Source organism: Etheostoma spectabile, unplaced genomic scaffold (assembly GCF_008692095.1).
Source record: "Etheostoma spectabile isolate EspeVRDwgs_2016 unplaced genomic scaffold, UIUC_Espe_1.0 scaffold00018463, whole genome shotgun sequence".
Classification (NCBI taxonomy): Eukaryota; Metazoa; Chordata; class Actinopteri; order Perciformes; family Percidae; genus Etheostoma; species Etheostoma spectabile.
The window spans coordinates 32602-57276 of NW_022604268.1; the positions used below are offsets into that span (position 1 = coordinate 32602).

The window sequence follows — 24675 nt, forward strand, 5'->3', positions numbered from 1 at the left end:
CCCTAATACTGTATCTGAAGTCTCTTTTATAGAGACCTTAGTGGTCCCTAATACTGTATCTGAAGTCTCTTTATATAGACCTTAGTGGTCCCCTAATACTGTATCTGAAGTCTCTTTTATAGAGACCTTAGTGGTCCCTAATACTGTATCTGAAGTCTCTTTTGTATAGACCTTAGTGGTCCCTAATACTGTATCTGAAGTCTCTTTATATAGACCTTAGTGGTCCCTAATACTGTATCTGAAGTCTCTTTTATAGAGACCTTAGTGGTCCCCTAATACTGTATCTGAAGTCTCTTTTATAGAGAACTTAGTGGTCCCTAATACTGTATCTGAAGTCTCTTTTATATAGACCTTAGTGGTCCCCTAATACTGTATCTGAAGTCTCTTTTATAGAGACCTTAGTGGTCCCTAATACTGTATCTGAAGTCTCAGGAGTTGTTGCCTTGACCAACTGCCACTTTGCTTGTTTGAAAGCCACGATGTCTCTCTCTTTCTCTGGGCAGGCAAAGCAAAGAAAGGGGAGGTAAACTTGCTCCTTATGACCTCATAGACTTCAGATCGGTCCATTTGAGCTTTATTTTTCTCAACGGCAGAGCAGGATACCCAGGGCTCGGTGTACACCTATCACCATTTCTAGCCACTGGGGGACCATAGGCAGGCTGGGGGGGGAACTCATATTAATGTTAAAAAACCTCATAAAGTGAAATCTTCATCCCATGGGACCTTTAATGAGCTTCAGCATTGGCTCCACTCCACTGACCTGGATGCTCTGTCCATTATTTTTAACAGTCTACGGTCTAATGAAAAGAGAGCAAGTGTTCTGGTCTTTTCACCAATAACAGTGGTATCCTATTTCTTTTGTTGTCTGTCCCTCCAGAGCTCCCACAGCAACATGTCTGTAAGGAGGAGGAGGTTCTCTCTGACCAGCAGCTCAACATGCCAGTTGTAACCTCTGTGGAATCAGAAGCAAACCGTGACCACCAGCTCCTCTCTCACAACTCTCATGGAGCTGAGAGCCAAGACCAGAAAGGAGGCCAGCATGGAGACTCAGGATCAACTAGAAATGCAGAGCCAGAACCAAAGAAGAGACGACGCAAGAGCAGAAGTCACAGCAACAACGTAGACAACACTAACATATCAGAGGTTCACTCTAATACTCAAACAGGTAAAAAGAGCATTGCAGCGCTTTTAAACCAGTTATGTACAATTTGAGTTTAAAATTCACAGAAGAAAGTAGCATTTGTGATGCAGTTGTTTCGTAAAATTCGCAGTTGTTTCGTATTTCGTAAAAAAGAATCAAAGTAATAAGAAAATGTTTTTTTTAAATTAATTTGTGAACAGTAGGACTGTAATCAACCAAAGAAAATGCCTCTCATCTGTCAGCCCTGACAGCGCTGCATCAGCACTCTGTGTCCTCGCACTTAGCGGCTGAACACGGAGACGCAAATAGACTATTAGTTTAAAGCTTTTACTCTTAAACACAAAAGGCACGTCCACTTTAATGTATATTTAAACATATCTGTGGTCAAGCTCAGTGCCTCGCTGTGTTGTATTAACTCTGAAACTTTCTCTCTGAGTCGCTCACATTTTGCGTGATGGTGTGACGTGCTGCCGCTGTATATTAACAAACTTAAAACCTCAGCCCTCCACAACAGCAACGGGCCTCAAATCCTGAGCCATAAAGTCGACAATTCCTTCCGTGATGTTATTTTTGCGTTTGGATAGTAGAGGCTTAACATCCAGCGGGGTCGCAACCGTAGTTGCGGGAGGGTGCGCCGGTAGTTATAAAACGATTATTAGACTATGAAATATGCCAATTCTGATATGTTCATATAGCCTGCTCCAAACAGACTGGGCAACCTAACGCAGACAAGTTAGCTTACCGTTTTTAGGTGATACGCCATGTTTGTTGTCGTATGCAAACTGTTACATGCAATCTTTGCATTCAACTTTTTTCCGTTATCTATTTTTGTAAAATGCTGCCACACTGGCAATGTCTTCGACATGGTTGAGGAGGACTGACTAGAAATTAAACACTCCCAATTAAATAAATATTCAGCAAACCACTAAAAAAAGGCTTTCTAGTTCTTTCTTCAATCTGTCCCCAGAAGGTCGGGTTAATCCAACAAAAGAGAAAACAAGGGGGGTGTTCTGAAGACTGTTACCTGTGAAACAGGGATGCTCTAAAAACACCCCCATTAGCAATGAGTGCTTTCCACCCGTAGACCGTAACGTCCATGCTTCCACCTGATGAAATAACACAGCAAGAAATCGACCAATCAGAATTTTGGTCGAGCCAGAACGTATCGACCAATAAATCGACTGGTCGACTGGGAGATTACAGCCCTAGTGAACAGGGTGAATCGAGATTTCAATCTTCCTGCTATGGCGACCAGCCACGCTCACGTCACGCATGAGGCGGTACTAATCTGCAGAGTTGAGCAGGTACCACAAAATGGAAAAACGACATTAGAGATCATATTTTTGGAGCCAGTGGAGTCGCCCCCTGCTGAAAATATATAGAATGCAGCTTTAATGAACTTCAGCATTGGCTTCACTTTTTAGCCCCCCAAGGTGTCATTCATTAGTTTTACAGTCTATGTTCTCAAGAAAATAACAAGTGTTCTGGTCTTTTCTCCAGTAACAGTGGTATCTATTTCTTTTGTTGTCTCCAGAGCTCCCACTGCAACATGTCTGTAAGGAGGAGGAGGTTCTCTCTGACCAGCAGCTCTGTATTCAGGTGAGGAACTCCAGTCTGGACCGAGAGGACCCAGAGCCTCCACAGATTAAAGAGGACCTGTGCACCAGTCAGGAGGGAGAGCAGCTTGTCCTGAAGCAGGAGACTGATACCTTATGTTGACTCCTACTTATGAGGAAAGGGACCACAGTGAGGTCAGACTCTGAACTTAAACCTGATGACGACACTCTAAATGCAGCAGAGAAAGAGTCTTTAGCCAACATGCAGTTATAACCTCTGTGGAATCAGAAGCAAACAGTGACCACCAGCTCCGTAGAGCTGAGAGCCAAGACCAGAAAGGAGGCAGCATGGAGACTCAGGATCAACTAGAAATGCAGAGCCAGAACCAAAGAAGAGACGACGCAAGAGCAGAAGTCACAGCAACAACGTAGACAACACTAACATGTCAGAAACAGGTAAATGTAATAAGTCTTTCATGTGTGACATGTGGAAAAGTGTAATTCAGAATTTCGGAGACACATGAAAATCCACATAGGTGAAAAGCCTTATTATTGCAAAACATATGGAAAAGATTTCAGACATAAGGATGTTTTTAACATCTACATGAGAATCCACACAAGTGAGAAGTCTTATTCTTGTAAAACATGTAGAGAAGACTTTGGACTTAACCCGTTTGCGCCGGATGCTTCGCGACGACACATCTACCGCCGGTTACTGCGTTGCGCAACTCTGACCCTCCTGCCGGCTGCTGCGTGGCTCAGCGTTTTGTATTCGTCGGTCTTTTCATGACGCGTGCAGCAGAGAACGCACCGTCATTGGTTCAAATACACATGAGGCGGGTCTTGTTGGCCATGTGACCACCAAAATGTACCGTAGTTTGCTGAAATTCATGTCAATCAACCAGACGTACATGTGCGTTTGTTTATTGTTAATGAGAGACGAGCGAGAAAACGGCTATGAGGCAATCAGAGGAGGATTTAGACAGCGAGGGCAGTGACATTGAGGTGGAAGATAGGGAGGAGTTTGGGAGGGAGGATGTCTTCATCATAATCTACCACTTCCTCTGTCGGGGCCGTTTTCTCGCTCGTCTCTCAAAACTTCATAAACAAACGCACATGTTTGTCTGGTTGATTGACGTGATTTTCAGCAAACTACGGTACATTTTGGTGGTCACATGGCTTTAAATAGCCAACAAGACCCGCCTCATGTGTATTTTGAACCAATGACGTTCTCTGCTGGACGCGTCATGAAAAGACCGACAAATAGAAAATGCTGCGCCACGCAGCAGCCGGCGGGAGGGTCAGAGTTGCGCAACGCAGTAACCGGCGGTAGATGTGTCGTCGCGAAGCATCCGGCACAAACGGGTTAAAGATAACTTTAAAATCAACATGAGAACCATCATTTTTGCATAGTAGTGGCTTGTTGGTCCACGTAAGAAGAACCCACACAGGTGAGAAGCTGTATGTTTGCAAGACCTGCAGGAACAGATTCTGTCATGATTCAGGTTTAATGCAGCATATGAGAAGCCCCAGAGGATAGACTCTGAACAGTGGCCGCTGCAGTCTTGGTTTTTTTTTTTTTATCAGGCTGTTTTAGAGAATGTAATCAGCTTTGGAATGACTGCATGGTTAGCGAACCTTTCTGTATCATCGAAATTTAAGTTTGGTTATTCGTTAAAGAAAGATAATCACTTTTTCAGTCTCTCTTTGACCAGTGCGTACTTAAACAGGTGAAGATTATCCTCTGTGATCCGTACCATGTTCTTTACTGAGTTTGTGAATTGTTACCATATAGGCATTGGTCGTTTACCGGTTTCAAGGTATATTGTGGTTTGAAAAAGTCACGGTTTCAAATCCTCTAAAGTTTTCTATAGTGTTCCTAAGGTGTCAGCTTTTTACCCAGACATTTTGAAATAATACATTTGAAAGCTGTGATTGCAAAACCGTGAAACCGTAATATTTTTGCTTCAGGTTATCATACTGTCAGGATCTCATACACATATACACAGTCAGCAGTTCAGATAGAACATGTTGCCGATGGGGACATGGGTTAATGACAATAATTTTAGAGAATAAAATGACAAGTATTTTAAGTGCAACAAACACTACCTCATTTACACTTTCAGAAATCAGCTCTAAAAACTGTATACTTGTATTTGAGTACAGCTGATATACAGATTCATGCCAGTGGTTCTCTATTTTATTACCTTGAATAACATTTGGGTTTTTCTCCTGAAAAATAAGCAGAACACTTCTTCCACCTCTGCGTTTTTCCTAAAAATCAATGCTTACAAAGTAGCTCATTGTTAACCTTACTACGTTAGGAGAGATGCGTCATTTGTGATTTAATATAATTTCGATATATAGAGTAATTGATCCCAGAAGTGTGAATCTCTGAATATCTTTCCTTTTTTGCTCACGTTTATAAAACCGTGAGCACGGTTTATGAAACCGTGCGCACAGTTTATTTTTTTCACTCAGCTGACCCCTGGGGGGCGCCGTATGTTTCTGTGATAAAGAGCCGAACTGCCTCACATTCATTTAAGCATAATGTTGTCAGATTACCAGGTGTGAATATTTGTAAAAACTGCTTGTACTTTAAAAAAAACAACAACAATTTGGTCGTAGTTTGGAGCCCTGTAAAGAGACCCTGTCAACAGTTTTCTACATGTACTTGTATTTCCTTAATCTCCTCAGATGTCCCGAAGCTGTCAGTGGTTAAAGCAGAGGTTCCCCCTGAGCAGCAGGGGTGGAGCTCCAGTCTGGACCAGGCGCACCCAGACCCCCCACACATTAAAGAGGAACAGCAGCAACTCTGGACCAGTCAGGAGGGAGAGCAGCTTCAAGGGCTGGAGGAGGCTGATATCAAGTTCCCGTTCACTACTGTCCCTGAGAAGAGAGAAGAAGATGATGAAGAGAAAGCTCAGTCCTCTCAGCTTCATGAAAGCCAAACTGAGGAGAACAGAGAGGCAGAGAGAACAGGACCTGATGGAGAGGACTGTGGAGGACAAGAACCAGCCAGGAACTCAGATCCAGATAGTCCTTTACAACCAGCTACTCATGAAAAGACTTCAGACTCCCCTGAATCTGAATCTGAGACTGATGATAGTGCAGAATGGGAGGAGACTAGGGAACCTCAGACAGGTTTAAACCCTCTGCCAAACAATGAAGAACCTGTAAGTGATGTTGGATGTAACACTGGAAACACATCAGTTAGCTCCTCTGAATGTACAGGAAGCTTTGGCCGCAAAAAACATCTTCAGAAACACTCTGGAGCCCAAACAGGAGAGAAACCATTTAGTTGCTCAGTTTGTGGTAAAAGATACCTTCGGAAGAAAACCTTAACGACTCACATGAAACTTCATTCAGAAGAAAAATGTTACACCTGCTCAGTTTGCAAAGCAAGTTTCTGTCAGCCTGGCAATTTGGTTGTACACATGAGAATCCACAGAGGTGAAAAACCATTTAGTTGTTCAGTTTGTGATCAAAAATTTGCACTGAAGCAAAATCTGAGACGACATTTGACTGTCCACACGGGAGAAAAACCATTTAGTTGTTCAGTTTGTAGTAAAGGTTTTACACAAAAGAAAACTCTGAGACAACATTTGACTGTCCACACATTTTGCTTCACAGAATCAATCAGCTCACTAATTGAACACAACCCTGCTATTATTATGAACATGCTCTTTTCAATTACAGATTCAATTCCACAGAATGAGCAGCATGGACGTCATGACTGTTGGTTTTCTAGGACTCTACAACACTTACTAGTAAATGATTTGCCATGTAGAAATATCACTTTTACCAAAAATATGATTTATGAGTTTAGTGATGCTATTTTTTAAACATCCATGACCACTACATATGCGCCTGTGTTTTTCAGAGGAGTCAGTGATTCTCAGCAGTTTTATTCCAGAGCACAGCAGAAAGCTCTGCTGAGCTTCAGAAATGCTTGAGGAAATGGAGCTTGTGTGGACAATACCACATTCCACTACCATATTACTTACTTACACAATACTGCTGACTATACAAGTTTGATTTAGCAAAAACAAAAACCTAAAACAAAAGGTCAACTGGTGCCCCTCATTGCTAATGCCTATCAGGGACAATGGTTCCAATTTACTTTACTGGAGTAGAGCTGTTCCAGCAACATGAAGACAACATGGTAACCCCTACAGATACCAGTGAGAGCTGAAAATCTGTGGGAAAATGTTATATTTACAACTCTCCCGGCACTAAAAATCCCGGATGGTCCCCCATTTTAGCCGGCTGGCTAAAGACTGGCAACAAAATGGAGGCCACACATAAATTGATCAAAAGTAGTTTATTTATCACAAACTAACCAACAATGGATGCATGGATTCCCATAATGCAACTCCATAATAGTGATGTTGGCAGATAATTAAGAAAAGTATTGCGTCAGTCAAACAATGTTCCATAGACATGCTCTAAATGTTGTTTCTAATTTAAGATAGAGCTCTACAGCATGGCACCTCACTAACTCACGCTCTTGGTTTTTCTCTGTTGATAGAAACGGAGAGGAAGAGGAGTCAGACGTCACCGCTGTCAGCAGTGTGACAAATCCTTCACATCAGGATATTTAAAGATTCATCAGAGAGTTCACACTGGAGAGAAGCCGTACAGCTGTGATCAATGTGGGGAAACCTTTTCTCAGAGTAGTACCCTTAAAAAACACCAGCGCATTCACACTGGAGAGAAGCCGTACTGGTGTGAGCAATGTGGAAAAACCTTTTCTCATAGTGGTAACCTTAAAAAACACCAGCGCATTCACACTGGAGAGAAGCCGTACTGGTGTGAGCAATGTGGAAAAACCTTTTCTCGTGGTGGTAACCTTAAAACTCACCAGCGCATTCACACTGGAGAGAAGCCGTACTGGTGTGAACAATGTGGGGAAACCTTTTCTCATAGTAGTAGCCTTAAAAGACACCAGCGCATTCACACTGCCTCATTGTGAACATGTTTCAGAGCCAAGCTGTTTCCTCCTCCTCATGCCCTGATAGCTGTGTTGTTATATTCTGATCTTCTCTCCACATTAAAGGCTGACCAGCAGTAACTTTATCTTCTGAGCAGCATGTATGTTATTGTGGATCAGCTGGACTGTTTTCTGCCTTTCCTCAGAACCCTTTACCATTTAGGCACCATTATCAGTGCCTGAACCCATCCTTTTAAAAATCTATTTTTCAAATGTATATATCTTAAAAAAAGGAGCACAAAAAGACAGCCAGCAACATTTAAGAACGGCTTGTTTATTGCTATATGGTCCAAATTAAATGTAATTTTTTTTAAATATTTCTCCAGTAAATTACTTGAAGGAGAAGGCTCAAAGGCGAAACATTAAGACGTTTAAAGATGTTTTGGTTGGAAAACGTAGACGTGTTTTAAACTTTTTTTATTTAGTAAAAACTTTCTTCTCCTCTCTAGAAACATACTTTTTTTTGGCTGTCAGAAAGTCATTGTAATTTTTATTTTAGGAATACATTTTGTCACCCTTATATAGTGGGTTTGGGATGAAACTATGAAAAGTCTGAAGTTTAGAAAAAGCGCAAATCAAACATACTAGAAGTTGGCCATTTTTAATTGTACGCTCTCATGCTGATTATTTGAGACTTGATATGGTGGATTTATCCTTCCTGCCGTTTCTGTGTTTAAACTCCTTGATAAGAGAACGTTTCCATCCACTAAAAGTGTTGAAAGACTCAGATTATTATTCTAAGTGTGTGACAACATTATGGGATGGATCCCTACAGAGATAGACCTTTTAGATAGAAAAATTAAGGTGATTTTCTTACTAAACCAAGTGATATAGCAAATTGTGTCAATGATTATTTCATAAATAAAATAAATAATCTTAAAAATACTACACAGCTACACAACACGGCTTTGTCAAAAACATTGATAAATAAGATCATGGAAAGTAAAACATGTAGCTTCTGATGAATTGTAAAATAAACCACCTGGTGTGGACTATCTTGAATATAAGTGGATTAAGCCAATAGTTTCAATCATTGTTCCTACTATTGCTCATATAATTAATATGTGTTTTATGGAAAATATATGTCTGCAAGCATGGAAGATATGTAAAGTTGTGCCAATACCAAAGAATAAGAAAATGCCTTTCTCTGGATCAAAGAGTAGACCAATAAGCTTATTACCAATTCTCGGTAAAATAATGGAAAGAATTGTTTATGAACAGATTCAGTTTTATTTTTTAAATAATAATTTAATTAGTTTTTCAGCTTGCATACATACAGAGGAAAACACTCAACAGCCACTGCCCTGACTCAGATGGTTGATGACTGGTTTAAGGATATGGACGAGAGAAAAATAATAGGTGTTGTGATGCTTGATTTTACTGCAACATTTGATATGATTGACCGCAACTTACTGTTAAAAAAACTGGAATATTATGGTTTTTCACAAACCGCATTATTATGGATGGAAAGTTATTTGACTGATAGGAGACAATTAGTTTACTTTAATGGAAGATTTTCAGGCTTGTGGAACATGGAGTTCCTCAAGAAAGTTGTCTTGGGCCACTCCTCTTCACAAACGATTTACTATCTGTTTACTAAACTACAGAGAGAGTTACAGTGGTGGACTGGATCAGAAGTAACAAACTGATCTCAATGGATCTAAAACTACCATTTTAGTGCTTGGAACTCATTTTTTTAATGTTCCAAACCGAAACTTGAACTCAGTATAAAGAAAACTTCTGTAGACCAAGAGAAGAGGCTAAACTTTTGGGTGTGATTATTGACAAGAGATTGTGTTGGGACAAACACGTTCAGAAGCTTGTAACTAAAATGGGCAACACCTGGTCAGTTATTAAAATGTGTGCAAACATCTTCACACCACAGACAGGTAAAAAAGTCCTTCAGGTTTGTTTTTTTTTGGATTACTGCTCAGGGTGTGGTCCAACACTTCAGCAATTAATATGTGATTCAGAATAAAGCTGCACGTGTGGCTCTCTTGTGTGGGTTTAGATCAAATATTGATAACATGCATGAACAACTCTCATGGTTTAAAGTTAAAAATAGATTTGTGTATTTGCTAATGTTTTTTTTACATAACGCTATAACAAACAAAACACCTTTTATTTCAAACAGAAAACTATCCTTTAGTACTGCTATACATGATTATCCAACGAGGCGTGCAGTAGAAGGGAGTTTTATTTTACCTAAAGTGAAAACTAAATAAATTCAGCGTTCAGTCAGGTACAGAGCGATGTGTGAATGGAACTCTCTCCCAACGACTATCAAACACAACTCTCAGTATGGTTTAAAAGATCACTTAAGACATATTTATTTCAAAGGAATTAAATATGTAATTTAAAATTAGTTTGTTATAGGGCTTTTGTTATCTTATTTCTTAAATTGATTTATCTATTCGGAGTAGTGTCTTTTATTTTATTTCTTGTATAAATTGCTTAACTTTAAGATTTAATTATGGTTAGTATTTTCTAATTTATGTCTGTGTGTATGTAATGAAATGTCATAAAGAGTATTGTCAAAGAAAAGATTGTAGGACCCCAGGAAGAAAAGCTTTTAGTTCATGCTGAAGCTAATGGGGATCCAAATAAAACAAACAAACAAGTTTACTTCAACATTTTTCCCGGGTAGGGGTTTCTGTAGAAACATTCAGGGGATGTAGCTCAGTGGTAGAGCGCATGCTTTGCATGTATGAGGCCCTGGGTTCAATCCCCGGCATCTTCAACAAGTGTTCTGTTACAACAGTCTGTAAAAGAGCTGCAAACCTCTTATTCTGAAAGACAAAAGTATTAAAAGGCAATCTCCTTGTGTTCATGGTAATTAATGCAAAAACCAGTCTCAATGACCAGATGTGTTGCAAGATTTGCAGTGAGCAGTGCATTGTCCTAATGGGGATCAAATAAAACAAACAAACAAAATGCATTAATGCATCAAGGAAATGTGATCAGTCTGTGACTAGAAGGGCAATGTTCAAGTAGTTTGTTTGGCATGCAGTGTTTTTATGGCAACACTGCCAGATTGAGCTGTCTGATTATATTGAACAACAGACTACTTTTGACGCTAAACATTTTACCAAAATTGGAAATGAATTTTGGTAAAAAGGAAATGCAGCTTAGATTTGTCACTGACTTGAAAGGCTATGGTCAGGTAGATTGTCATGGGGTCTTTTCATGGCTCCACTGACCGAGTTTCCGATTCTGATATGCGTTCTTCTCTTATTCAATGATCTTAGAAAAAGTAAAAGAAATTTAGAAACATTCAGGGGATGTAGCTCAGTGGTAGAACGCATGCTTTGCATGTATGAGGACCTGGGTTCAATCCCCGGCATCTCCAGCTGGTATTCCTTGTCCAGTCTGTCAAAGAGCTGCAGAAGCTCTTATTCTGAAAGAGAAAATGAAACAATGCAGCGAGTATTAAAAGGTCATAAAGTGGATGATGAACTTATCAAGTGTCTTAAAACTCGGTGCACTTTACCCATGTCTTGCTTTACTCAACAATTGAAAAGGATTAGTGCATATTTGAATAGCACAGTGTTGTGAGTTGCCGTGACCTCCTTGCATTTATGGTAATTAATGCAAAATCAGTCTCAACGCCCAGATGTGTATCAAGATTTGCAGTGAACATAGCATTGTCCAGTGATGGTGGTATAGTGGTGAGCATAGCTGCCTTCCAAGCAATTCACCTGGGTGTGATTCCCAGCCATTGCATTAGTTTTCATTTTGTGGGTACTTGCTTTATTTGTGAAGATTAGCCAGAAAGGTTATTCGCCCAACCCAATTTGATAAAATATTAGATCTGTGTTATGGTACAAATAAGGGAGCATATCAATCAATCAAGCTGCCTCCACGAGGATCCACAGAGACAGGAAGTGCACTATGATTTGCACTTTGCCCATGTCTGGTAACTACTACTAACTAATCAAAAAGTTTATGAACATTTGTTCCAATAGGTCTGGCACTAAATTGTAGGTAGTTGTGGCCGAGCGGTTAAGGCGATGGACTAGAAATCCATTGAGGTCTCCCCGTGCAGGTTTGAATCCTGCCGACAGCAAGAGGTGTTCCTCAAGAGTGGTAGCAAAGACAGTGTTATCTCAGAAGTAGTGGAAGCTACCCATCTCCACCAATGCATTTCTTATCATTTATTTTCAGTCTGAGTTACAAGATTTGCAGTGAGCGTTGTACTGTCCAGCAGAAAGGCAACAGATGTGTTACCTAAGACATCAGACAGCACAACAAGCACTTTAAATGTACATGTTTTACAGTCTCTATTTTACTGTATTTATGTACTTGTACTGTAATATATTTATTGTATTATGCTCCAGTTTTTATGGGTGTCATGGCGGTTATGAGCACCGTAGCTTCCATTTTTATAGATGAAACTTGTCATGCCATTAAGTTTACTCTTCTGCAAGTGGAGACATTTCACATCAGTCACTTGCAGCAACAGATGCTTTGTTAACAGACTGGAAATAGACTTCATGCTGATAGCATAACAAATAGCAGAGAATGGTTTTGATCCATCAACCTCTGGGTTACGGGCGCAGCACGCTTCCGCTCTGATCTGATATTTTGAGGAAACATGGCAACCAAGGCTCCAACAGCTTACGGGTTGTAAAGTTAAACATTTGGTAGACCTTGCAACTATCTTTTATGTGAGCTTCCTGATTAATCATACATTGAGTATTCACATGTAACACTTGTGATTGGCTGGTGTTTAATGCAAAGAAAGGACTGGAGCATTTATTGTAGAGAATAAGTAGGCTGACACTGAAGTATTGAGACAACAGTGACTGAAAATCTAATTCAATCTACATATCGGTCTTCTTAAAGATCTAAATAGATTTTCTCACCTCAGAGTCATCTGGAGCACGTAACGATTAGCTTCTGTCCCTCTGAACCCTGAGTGACAATCACTCTGCAGTGAATGAGATGCAGTTCCCCCCTCAGTCTAACCAAGACTATATGATCAGGGATCATTTCTAGAGTTTCTGACTAGAGGAATGTGTTTCTAAAGTGTTTGGTCTCGCTGACCACGATGATGAGTCGTGATATTCCTTTCTGAGCGAGAAGCTGACAGAGAGTAATGATTCACTTCATATGCTCTCTGTCATTGATGATTGTTCTTTGCTTCTTTATGGAGTATTGAGGAAGGGAATATGATCAGAGTGGTAGTAGCAGATATGTGGACACTAACATCAGTGAAGGTAAAAAAACATGCTAAACTTTCTAATTAACTGAATTTATAGTCAGTCTCAAAGTATGTTTAGTCCATGTTGAACAAGGTTGCTTGAAAGGGTTAACACCTACTTTCTTGACTTTGTAATGCCTTATGTCCAGTGTAAAAATATAAACCGAGTTAAGCCATAATTCATTTTCATTTCTACCTTTGCTTTTCCTACTTTGACATGTCAAGGAGGTGCATTGTTTGAAAGCCCATCTCTACACATCCATGTTCCACTCCCACAGGTGTTTCCACTTGACTAATCAGACTGTGTGGCCTTTACAGGCTCAGCTTGATTGACATGTATTAAAGGGGTGGAACGGTCCACTGAAGTCCCGGTGGACGGGATGACATGTTGTAACGAGGTTTGAGTTCATACAGCAAATACTTGAAGCCAGGTTACTCTACGAGTGGATACGGGGCATTGAAGGTGATGTGGAAATCCTGATTGATTCAGTGATTTTTTTGGCCTATTTGTATTTGGATCTAAAGGCTGGTTAACCACTGTAGGGAGGAGACGTTGGACAGTTTTTTTGTCTTGTTCCAGTGATTGGCATGTCTGGGTGATGGCGTTGGATATGCGTTAGCATGTTGGATGTATTTCCACTCACGTACCAACAACGCCGACCCACAGTCCTCGTTTTATCCACCACTCTCTCACCTGTACTACTGGAACTGACTGGGAAACCAAAGTTTCCCCGTGGGTCGCCACCACTCGCCGTAGGAGAGGCTGCTCTTCCTTAGTGCTGCTGGCTCGGACTCATATGAAGGGAAATATGGGGCAAAAGGTGGGAGCTAGCAGAACAAAAAAATCTGAACTTATATGTTTAAATTTGCACTTGTAAAAATAAAAATTTGCACTTGCAAGTATTTACACACGTGTGATCTTAATTTTATGTCACACACTGAAAAAATACATGAGAGATTGTGAAAAAAATCTGAATTTGTTATTTGCACTTGTTGAAAATATTCACACACCGGTATTCTGAATGTGAAGTCCCAGAAAAAATATTCACAACTGTGTAGATTGATATTTCCATGAACAGAATGACAGCTGCAAGCGTGTAGTGCAACATTTACTCGTGTACTTTTTTTTTATTCTGGTTCATTTTCCATCACAACCACAACTCAGTGATGACAACCTCTCAAACTAATTAGTACCTGTGGATTGAGTCTGTGGAGCTCTGAGCTAACAGGACGGGGGGGGGGGAAATCAGGGTTCTATCACCAGATGAGGGACAACTCGGTCTGGCTTATTCATGTAGCATGGAAGCTACCGTTAGCTAACTAGCCAACGGCCAGGCCAACTCACAATCGGACTGAAAATTTTTCTTGAAAAAAATGCTAATAAACAGTAAAAAAAACTTTAAATAACACTGTAATATATGTCTTGTCCTGCCTATGCACCACCTGTCTGTACTTTGCATATCATATTACACTTTTCTGGTTAGACACAAACTGCATTTCATTGTCTTTGTACTTGTACTCTGCACAATGACAATAAAGTTGAATCTAATAAAAAAAAAAGATGGATGTCTTTGCACAAGAGCAGTACACACAAGTATGCGCCGTTTGGGACGTCATTTTCTCTAACTCTAGTAACTGTGTGTGCTCAGCAACTTCCTATTATTTAACCTTCTGAGACCTAAGGTCATTTTTATAGCTCATTGTCCGTCTGCTTCTATTTTCTATAAAAGCTTGTAAAACCTCAACCCTGGTGTCTCCAGTCAAGAGATCAACATCATTTCTTTCAGAACAAACTGGGTTATTAGGATATTTGTGCTGCACTGAGGTCACTTGAATTTTAAAAATGGTTGTAGGACCTTAAAGGGAACGTGAATCTTCCAATTATGTATTGATATCACACACAGAGCAGTACGAGCTGAGCCAGTCTCCTCTAAAACCCTTCTCATATGTCCTGGGAGTCAAGAAATAAACATTAGAACTTATACAACTATGCATTTATTTTTAGCTTAATTTACCCAACAGAACAGCTGCGGAGTCATTGGAATGAGTTGAATGGTGGTCGTCTCGCTCCCCCCTAGCGCCTGTGAGCTGAAACCCCCCCCCCTTGCGACTTTCAGTCAGCGAGTCGCCAACTCAGCGTCAGGAAGTATAGCGTGAGATCAGGTCTTGCTAACAAGATAGCGATGGATTTCTTTTGGTGTTTTTCACAGTATCGTCATGACTGAGCCGGTAAAAGGGAAACAGAAACTTAAGAAAGCATTGTGGGAGGAACAGAGAAAGAGGAAACTGCAGACTGACCGAGGGAGGAGTCAGACACAAGGAAACAGAAGAGCTGCCAAAGATCTATTCAGAAGCTGGAGGTGGAGCTCAATAGACAATACCTGCGAGAAAAAAGTGAGAAAACAGCCAAGAAATGGCCAGAACTGCATTGCTCCCCTTTAATTGAAGTGTTTTCCTCTTCACTGAGGTGTGGGGGTTGGAACAGTAGCTGAGAGTGATTGGTCTGCCAATGAGGCAAATTTTCGAGCCTCGTTGGCATGCCAACCACCATCTACAGTAGGTAAATCACTGGCTAGCTGTGCATGAGTACCTCATACCTTTTACCAGGTTCAGGGGGTTAATAGTTATGGTCAAATGAAGCTTCATTAAGCTTTCTGAACAATGTTCTTCATTTTCTGAACACATTCACTCAGTAGTGTTTTATTATTGGTTGTGGATCTGTGATTGCCCTAGAGGTCTCTCAGTCCAGCACCTCTCCCGCTCATCTTTGTTAGTTTTACACTGTCCAGCATGAATCACTGACACCATACCTCACACTCATCCATGCATACACACTCACCTCTGACTAAACTGACTACCACCATCATTGAATTATCATTTCTTCTGTTGTGGTCATGTTCTCGTGTTTCCTTCAACCTTTGCACACGGTCTTTTGTCCTGGCCTTTTCATGGGGTCATGACAAAGCATCTAGGGTCGGTGTTTTAAAAACAAAGAAAACACAACTGAAGCTGAAAATGCAGTGACAGGTGGATGAACACTGGCACAAGCACATGAATGGAAGTTGTAATTCTGTTGTTTCGTCTGATATTGAGACCCTAGTCGACCCAGTCCAAACCATCGCGATAAGCCTCACTGGGTGTCCAAACTAAAATGAAAAGAGGAAACTTGGTAGACTCCTTACTGATGTTTCTATCTGTACTCACTATGCCCTTTTTTTAAAGCACCAGACAATCACAAGTGTTATATGTGAATAATCAATGTGTGAGTAATCAGGAAGCATAAAAGATAGTGGCAAGGTCTACCAAATGTTTAACTTTACAACCCATAAACTGTTCCTTCAAAATGTGGATCACAGATTATCGAGAGCAAGAGCAGAGTGGCGCAGCGGAAGTGTGCTAGGCCCATAACCCATAGGTCGATGGATCAAAACCATCCTCTGCTAAATGCTATGCTTTGTGACTGGACTGTACTGCACACCTGATCACATTTACCAATGCCTCTGTTGCTACAAGTGTCTGAAGTGAAATGTCTCCATCTGCTGAAAAGTACACTCTTAATGGTATGTCAGGTTATTTCATCCATAAACACAAAACAATAAATATACTACAATACTGTAAATAGATAAGTAGGAACTGTAAATCATGTACATTTAAAGTGCTAGTTGTGTTGTCTGATTTTCTGAGGTATTAAAAAGGGGGCATACCGCTTAGTTTGTGTTACAGGAGGTCTTGGGCTGACTCTCATTTCTCTATCTTACCCCTTCCCCTTGGTTTTGCGGGTTCACGCGAAACCAAGTGTTGTCCCAATACTCTTTTTGAACAAGGGGTAAGGGGTGTATGGACCTTGGAACCATAGACAGTGAAATACAAAATCAAGGGAGGACGCGAGCTTTCTTGAAACAGGAGGAAACAGCAGCTGATCCACTTTGGGGCTGAAAGCGAGCAGAAGTTTCTTAAATCCTGTGTTCATGTTGTTCCCATTCATTATTGCATTGGTACTGAATTACTGTAATCATTTGTAATTAATTCTTGTTCATGCACTTGGTTGGCACTTGGTTTTGATACAAGACACTGATGAAATGTGTGTGTGTGTGTGTGTGTTTGTGGGGGGAGGATTTCTCCTGTTGCCAGAGTCTGAGGTAAGCAAAATAATTTCATCTCGTAAGAGACTTGTTGTTCTTGCACATAACCGTGTTCCTGTTGCTCCTCACACAGAGAGTGAAATTACATTAGTAAATGTCTCGTCTTGACATGTTTACAACTTGATCGTGTTTTTCAGCATATTATTTAGGTAGTTTGTTTCCCCATCCTGTATATATTCAAATATTTGTTTTTTTAATCCTATTATTATTATTTTTTAATGTATATTGTACGTATATTTCATTTATATTTTTAGTCTGTACTGTGTGACTGTTGTACGCTGCTGTAACACTATAATTTCCTTTTTTTTGGATCAATAAATATCTATCTATCTATCTATCAAACTCATCGAAGCAGAAGCAAAAATCCAAATGTCACATTCCTTGCTAGGTCTACACAATGTTGTGATGTTAAAACGTAATTTCATTCCTCTTTGGTGTTGCATTGCGATAACAAATAGCTACATTTGTGTAAAGTAATCAACAGGCTTCATGTCCGTGTTGAGTAGGGAGGGAAATGTAATGCATACCCCTAAGTTTTTTCTTCTTCTAATATTTATCATGAAACGAGGAAGCGATTTAGAGCCCCAATTAAACAGAAAGTGAGAAAAACAGCAGTGAGAGAAACAAATCAAGGGACTGAAGAGCAGGAAGAGGGAGAGCCAGAGGAGTTCTGGGAGTTTGGAGAGAGATCATGTGATGAAAGTGAGGGCTCTGACACAAAGAGGGATATTCCAGAGGGTGAGGAAGAGGAAGAAGAGGGTGAGGAGGAGGAAGAAGAGAGTGAGGAAGAAAACATAAATGGGACAGAGAGATGAACAGCCAGAGGGACAGCAAGTGGATCCATGTGGATCAAGTACTGCACCATCAGGTTTGTGATGAAGAAGGTTCTTACTATTTTCAAAGCAGTGCAATTACACTTTCATTGTAGGTCTACTGTGTGTCCTTAAAATGGTGCTTTCTGCTGTCAAATTCTTTTTTTGTGTCAATACAGCTCTGTTTCTTTTTGAAGTACATCCTTGGCCTACATTTTGAAATGCATGCAGGTATACATGCATACAGTGGTATGCATGCGTTCAGGAACCCATGCTGAAGTTGACTAAAAGGAGGAATTAAAAAAATCATCTTTTGGAAATTGATCTTAATGCGTTAATTTAATAAAAAGGAAAAATCCAAACTTTAAGGACACCGTCTGCTTTGTCCAGTGATGGTGGTATAGTGGTGAGCATAGCTGCCTTCCAAGCAGTTGACCTAGGTTTGATTCCCAGCCATCGCAGTAGTTTTCTTTGTGTGGTTACTTGCTTTATTTGTCAAAAAGTAACCAGAAAGGTTACCTGCCCAACCCAATTGGAAAAAATATTAGATCTCTGTCAAGGTACAAATAAGGGAGCATATCAATCAATCAAGCTGCCTCCATGAGGATCCACAGACACAGGGAGCGCACCACGATTTGCAATTTGTTTAAAGTTTATGAACATTTGAGCAAACATATATAGTGCTGCTTTTCAGGTTGTTGTGGCCGAGTGGTTAAGGCGATGGACTAAAAATCCATTGGGGTCTCCCCTCGCAGGTTCAAATCCTGCCGACTACAAAAGGTGATCTTTAAGAGTGGCAGCAAACAAATGACACCTCACGGTTTACCAAATCACAGATGTGCCTTCACAAACAATATTGTGTTATCTCATAGGTACTGTGGAGTACTGTGTTACAAGATTTGCAGTGAACATTGTATTGTCCACTAGAAAGACAGCAGGTGTGTTACTTTTTGACTATGATTCATACCATAGCAGTGCAATCATTTTGCCCAGGTTTGATTTCCATCCACCGCAGTTGCATTTACAGGTTTTGAAGCCATATACAACATTAACATTACATGTTTTACCCAGGTTTCTTCTTTTATTCAGTGAAATTTCAATATCCTTGTGGGAGTCATCCCAAAGGATTGGTAAAAATAAGTCTAAGTCTATCTCAGGAAAAAGAAAAAAAAAATCTGAAAATCTTCAGGGGATGTAGCTATTGGCTTTTTCCTTACGAAGGTTTTTTTTTCCATTAACATTTATAAGCAAACCGTTAGTTACGGTGCCTGTGTTTGTCACGATGTGGAGAACTAATGCTTGCGTGTAGTGTGGCTGAGTGGTCTAAGGTGCTGGACTAAGGTTTCAGTCTCTCTGGAGGTGTGGGTTTAAATCCCACCACTGCCATCTACATTTATTACACAGCTGGAAGCCAACCAATGTGATCTCTTACAGCTGTGTCATTTGGGCTGAACTTGGTGAAGTGATTAGAATCATCCGTCAATCACCTTGCTGAGATTGTTCCTTGTTAACCTGAGGTTCAACGATTGGTGATACCTTCCTTTCCAGCACTTTGGAGTAGAAAAACAACAAATAATTACGATAGTTAATCGTGATCTCTAATTGTCGTTATCATTTTGGCCATAACCGTGCAGCTAAAAGAGATTTTATCAAACCAGGTTGGGCAAGTAACCTTTCTGCTGACTTCTTGTAAAAAAAGCAACTAACAAAACTCAAAGAAAGCTACTGCGATGGCTGGGAATCAAACCCAGGTCAACTGCTTGGAAGGCAGCTATGCTCACCACTATACCACCATCACTGGACAATACAATGTTCACTTCAAACCTTGTAATACATTTGGGTATTGAGACTGGAAATGCGCTCTATCACTGAAAGTCCCTCCAGGGGGGGGTCCTGTGTTATCACAATCAACGGAATGGGAAGTTCATATGACAGTGCTGGCTACCTTCGATAGCTCAGTTGGTAGAGCGGAGGACTGTAGAGGCATAAAGCTGAAATCCTTAGGTCGCTGGTTCAACTCTGGCTCGAAGGAGAAATTTTTTTCCAGAGTTTCCCTTCACGGATCAATCAAGTATTTCTGATTCTGATGTAGAGATGGATAGACGACCCAAAAGCATAATACTTCTTGCCAAGACATAACAAGAAACAAAAAAAAGAGGTGGGGTAGATATGAGCGCAGAAATCCTTTTACGACAGGCTTTACATGATATTCATGAAATGTTTGTATCACACCAATCAGAGCGTAAGGATGATCGTACATTGATAAATGCAGCGGCTGGAAAGCGACTTGATTTTGCCACTAAGAAGTGATAGTACTATTATGATGAATTTGCCTCGCGCGTGACACTCTTTTCCATCATATTCAATAACTAAACCAGATTATTCAATCCATTCCTCTACTTATATGCAAAGTAGTCTCATCCAGGACCTATTGCACCCTAAGTAAGAATCATAAACCTAGAACAATGAACAAGGAGGGCCATGTCCTGCTCATTGTTCCTCATATCTTTTCCCAGTTTTTTTCTGTTGCGTGCAGTTGAAGCAGGATATGAAAAATTGCCAACATGCTCTGATACAATTGTGCTGGCTCCTAATCTGGGTTCATTTAACAATAAACTGGATTTTAAAGTACAGATTAGGGTTGGAACAGCACCTAGCTTCATCCCCGACATACACTTCTTCTTGCTCAAGTTGAAAATGTTTTAAAAACATCTGGGTAAAAGCATAGCTTGGTGGCAGGATAAAATACCCAGGTACTATAAGATCAGAGGGTAAGGTCTTCAATCTTCTGAGGTATGATCCCATCCAGACCCGTGCCATAGCTGCAGTTTTAGGATTTCTGGATGGGGCCGTGGCTGCTGTTATGTGTATAGCTGTAAATCTGCTCCCTAAAAACAATAACAGGTCCGGCACTCCTTTCTCTCCTTTCTCCTTTGGCTTCTTCATCACTCTTCTTTGCACTCGTTCCAACTTGGACCTCAATAGGAAATAAAAGATGGCTCGTTCCAGGTCTAAAATCTCTTTTCTGGGTGGGATGAAAACAGAGCTGATGAGTAAAAGCAAAGGTAAGAAAAAGCAAGTACAAAAGGCTCGGCCAAACAGCAAAGCTCAACAAAAATAGTTTCAACTCATCAGGGTTCCCCTCCAAGGAAGTCTTTAGTAAAAGGCAAAAGAGTTGTGCGTTATGAAGAGAAACCAGAGTGAGTACAGCCGTCTGCTCGAGAGCAGCAGAAAACCCTAGTGGACCCAGTCCAAACCATCACGGTAAGCCTCACTGGGTGTCCAAACTAAAATGATAAGAGGCAACTTGGTAGACTCCTTACTGATGTTTATATCTGTACTTACAATGCCCTTTTTTAAAACACCAGCCAATCACAAGTGTTACATGTGAATAATCAAGGTGTGAGTAATCAGGAAGCTCACATAAATGATAGTTGCAAGGTCTACCAAATGTTTAACTTAACAACCCGTAAGCTGCTGGAACCTTCGTTGCCACCTTCCGTCAAAATGTGAATCCCAGAATTTAACTGACAGAGCAGAGTGGTGCAGCGGCAGCGTGCTGGTCCCATAACCCAGAGGTCGATGGTTCGAAACCATCCTCTGCTAATTTCTATACTTTGTATAAGCAGTTATTCTATTTATAGTTTGATGTTTAAAAAAGCATCTGTTTCCAAAATGAAATGTCTCCACTTGCTGAAGAGTAAACTTAATGGCATGTCAAGTTCATTTCATCCATAAAAATAGAAACTGTAAAACTTGCACATTTAAAGTGCTTGCTGTGCTGTCTGATAGTCTGAGGTATAAAAGAGAGAGCACACCGCTTAGTTTGTGTGACAGGAGGTCTTAGTCTACCACTACGTTCTATAACCCTACCAGTCAGATTACCACAGGAGGTAATATCTTCTGCAGCTCTTTTAAAGACTCTACCATAATACCTGCTGGAGATGCCAGGTCCTCATCCATGTAAAGCATGAGCTCTACCACTGAGCTACATCTCCTGAAGATTTTCAGTTTTTTTTTCTTTTTTCTGAGATAGACTTAGACTTATCTTTATTAATCCTTTTGGGAAGCCTCCCGCAAGAAAGAAACCTGGGTAAAACATGTAATGTTAATGTTGTATATGGCTTCAAAACCTGCAAATGCAACTGTGGTGGCTGGAAATCAAACCTGGGCAAAATGCGTGCAGTGCTATGATATAAATCACAGTCGAAAAGTAACACACCTGTTGCCTTTCTGCTGGACAATACAACGTTTACTGCAAATCTTGTATCACAGACTGAACATAAGTGCTAAGAGATACATTGCTGGACATGGGTTTCTTCGGTTTCTATGAGGTAACACAATATTGTTCATGAAGGCATATCACTGCGATCGGCGCCCGTTGAATGCCGGTTAGATTGTGTCCGACTTGATCCCGACTTGCTCTGACGTCATGCACACGTGGGCAACGGAAATCTCACGAGAGCAAGGCGGCCGCAGTTGCTTTTCACCGACTGCAAGAGCCGGCGGACCCAGGCAGACCCAAAGCATGCTGGGAAACGCCGGCTTCTCATCTGTTTTAACACCTGATTGGTTTACAACATGACGACGTTTTATATAAAATTTGTATGTTTTTGAATCTGAGGGATTTCAATTGCTATTTGTCTGATTTAAAGACTTATTCTATACAGAACACATGTTCTAGCACCACAGTGTTTTTGTCACTTTCTGTCCAGCCTGAAGCTGCTGGAATCAGCTTAACTTTACCGCAGCTTTTGTCACCACACCCGCTGCTGCTGCTCTCGTCTACTTTACAGGCAATGCTCAGTTTATTTCGAACAAGTTTAGTGCTCACTACCACTCTTGTAGAATGCTTTTCGTTGTCGGCAGGATTTGAACCTGCGCGGGGAGACCCCAATGGATTTCTAGTCCATCGCCTTAACCACTCGGCCACAACAACCTGAAAAGAAGAGCTCTACCTGTTTGCACAAACGCTCATAAACTTTTCAGTTGGTTAGTAGTAGTCACCCGACACGGGCAAAGTGCAAATCGTAGTGCACTGTCTGTGTCTGTGGATCCTCGTGGAGGCAGCTTGATTGATTGATATGCTCCCTTATTTTTACCATAACAGAGATCTAATATTTGATCAAATCGGGTTGGGCGAGTAACCTTTCTGGTTATTTCTTGACAAATAAAGCCAGTAACCACACAATGAAAACTACTGCGATGGCTGGGAATCGAACCCAGGTCAACTGCTTGGAAGGCAGCTATGCTCACCACTATACCACCATCGCTAGACAAGACAGTTGGTGTCCTTAAAGGTTGGCTTTTCTTTTTTATTAAATTAAGGCCTTAAGATCAATTTCCAAAAGATAATTTTTTTGCAAAGATTGCAAAGCCAGAAATCTTGGTGAAGTCGTGGACTTAAATTTTAACAGCCACATTAAGACAATTACAAAGTCAGCCTATTATCACCTTAAGAATATATCAAGGGTTAAAGGACGTATGTGTCAACAGGATTTGGAAAAACTTGGCCATGCTTTCATCTTCAGTAACTTTTAAATCAAGGTTGAAGACCTTTCTTCTTGATGTTGCCTTTCTTTAAATGGTTATTCATTTCTTTAATGTTTAATTTTGTATGCTGCCCTGTAACTTTTATTCTTGTGTTTTATCTGTTTTTATTTTTTAACTGTTTATTGTTGTGTTTTATCCAACCAAAAAGGGAGCATATCAATTAAGCTGACTCTACGAGGATCCACAGACACAGGAAGTGCACTACGATTTGCACTTTGCCCGTGTCTGGTAACTCCTACTGACCAATTGAAAGTTTATGAACATTTGTCCAAACAGGTATAGCATTGTTTTTCAGGTTGTTGTGGCCGAGTGGTTAAGGTGAAGGACTAGAAATCTATTGGGGGGCTCCCCGCGCAGGTTGAAATCCTTCTGACAGCAAAAGGCATTCTTTAAGAGTGGTAGCAATCCAATGACACATCACAGAATATCAAATTGCAGATGTGCCTCCATGAACAATGTTGTGTTATCTCATAGGTACTGGAAGCCACCTGTCACCACAAATGCATCTCTTATCCTTTATTTTCCGTCTGTGTTACAAGATTTGCACTGAACATTGTATTTTTTAAATTTTGTATTTAAAAAGCAGAATAATATGGTTTAAAGAGGCTTATCTCGACAGTGTCAGAACACCAGGAGGACTTCCTGGCGACCATGTTACACACACTCACACACCCACATATACACTCTCACATACACACAGATTCACATACACAGACCTGTACACACTCACACATTCTCACTCACACACACACACAATCACACCCACATACATTCTCACATACACAAACACAGAAACATATATACACACATACACTCTCACAAAGACACACACAGACGCTTACACAGACACACACACACACACACAGACAAACACACACACATACAGTCTCACTCACACACATACACTATTGAGGTCATAAGTGTGATTTGGAATTGAATGTGCAGCGTTCCCAGTGTATTTATGTTATGGAATTAAAAGTTATTCTAAGGATGATTTTGAGCATTATTCACTGTTTTATTCATTATTATTCTGAACACAACTTCCAGCATTTCGCAATGTCATAATTGTACAATTCACACAAATTCAACCAATCACCGTGACTTTGGTGCGACCCCCAATTTTGTCCAATCATTGCAACTTTTCTACAAATTTGACCAATAACCAGAGTCTCCCGCTACTTCTTCTAATCCCAGCAGTCCCACGTAGAGGTACAGTTACTAAGAAAACTTAGCCTAGAGTAATTTTAATTTTCCTCAAGTTTCCTTATTTTTAAA

The 24675-nt window shown here is 40.5% G+C and overlaps 1 protein-coding gene and 7 non-coding genes across 8 annotated transcripts in view; 5 read left to right on the forward strand and 3 right to left on the reverse strand.

Moving 5' to 3' along the window:
* The window catches only part of LOC116680459 (zinc finger protein 345), a 71767-nt gene that overhangs the window by 5609 nt on the left and 41483 nt on the right, over positions 1–24675 (forward strand). Inside the window, exons 2-5 of the mRNA XM_032509492.1 lie at positions 878–1165; positions 2676–2785; positions 5490–6257; positions 7268–7668. Of these exons, the coding sequence (XP_032365383.1) occupies positions 878–1165; positions 2676–2785; positions 5490–6257; positions 7268–7668 (1567 nt within the window). The remainder of the gene's footprint in view (positions 1–877; positions 1166–2675; positions 2786–5489; positions 6258–7267; positions 7669–24675) is intronic.
* Positions 10359–10430, forward strand: trnaa-ugc (transfer RNA alanine (anticodon UGC)). Its single transcript has one exon. It is a non-coding gene; the product is annotated as a tRNA-Ala (tRNA).
* trnaa-ugc (transfer RNA alanine (anticodon UGC)) lies at positions 10968–11039 on the forward strand. The gene has a single exon. It is a non-coding gene; the product is annotated as a tRNA-Ala (tRNA).
* On the forward strand, positions 12660–12875 carry LOC116680461 (small nucleolar RNA U3). Its single transcript, XR_004329766.1, has one exon. It is a non-coding gene; the product is annotated as a small nucleolar RNA U3 (small nucleolar RNA).
* On the forward strand, positions 18542–18623 carry trnaf-aaa (transfer RNA phenylalanine (anticodon AAA)). The gene has a single exon. It is a non-coding gene; the product is annotated as a tRNA-Phe (tRNA).
* LOC116680463 (U5 spliceosomal RNA) lies at positions 20936–21051 on the reverse strand. Its single transcript, XR_004329767.1, has one exon. It is a non-coding gene; the product is annotated as a U5 spliceosomal RNA (small nuclear RNA).
* On the reverse strand, positions 22705–22786 carry trnas-aga (transfer RNA serine (anticodon AGA)). The gene has a single exon. It is a non-coding gene; the product is annotated as a tRNA-Ser (tRNA).
* On the reverse strand, positions 23049–23120 carry trnag-ucc (transfer RNA glycine (anticodon UCC)). The gene has a single exon. It is a non-coding gene; the product is annotated as a tRNA-Gly (tRNA).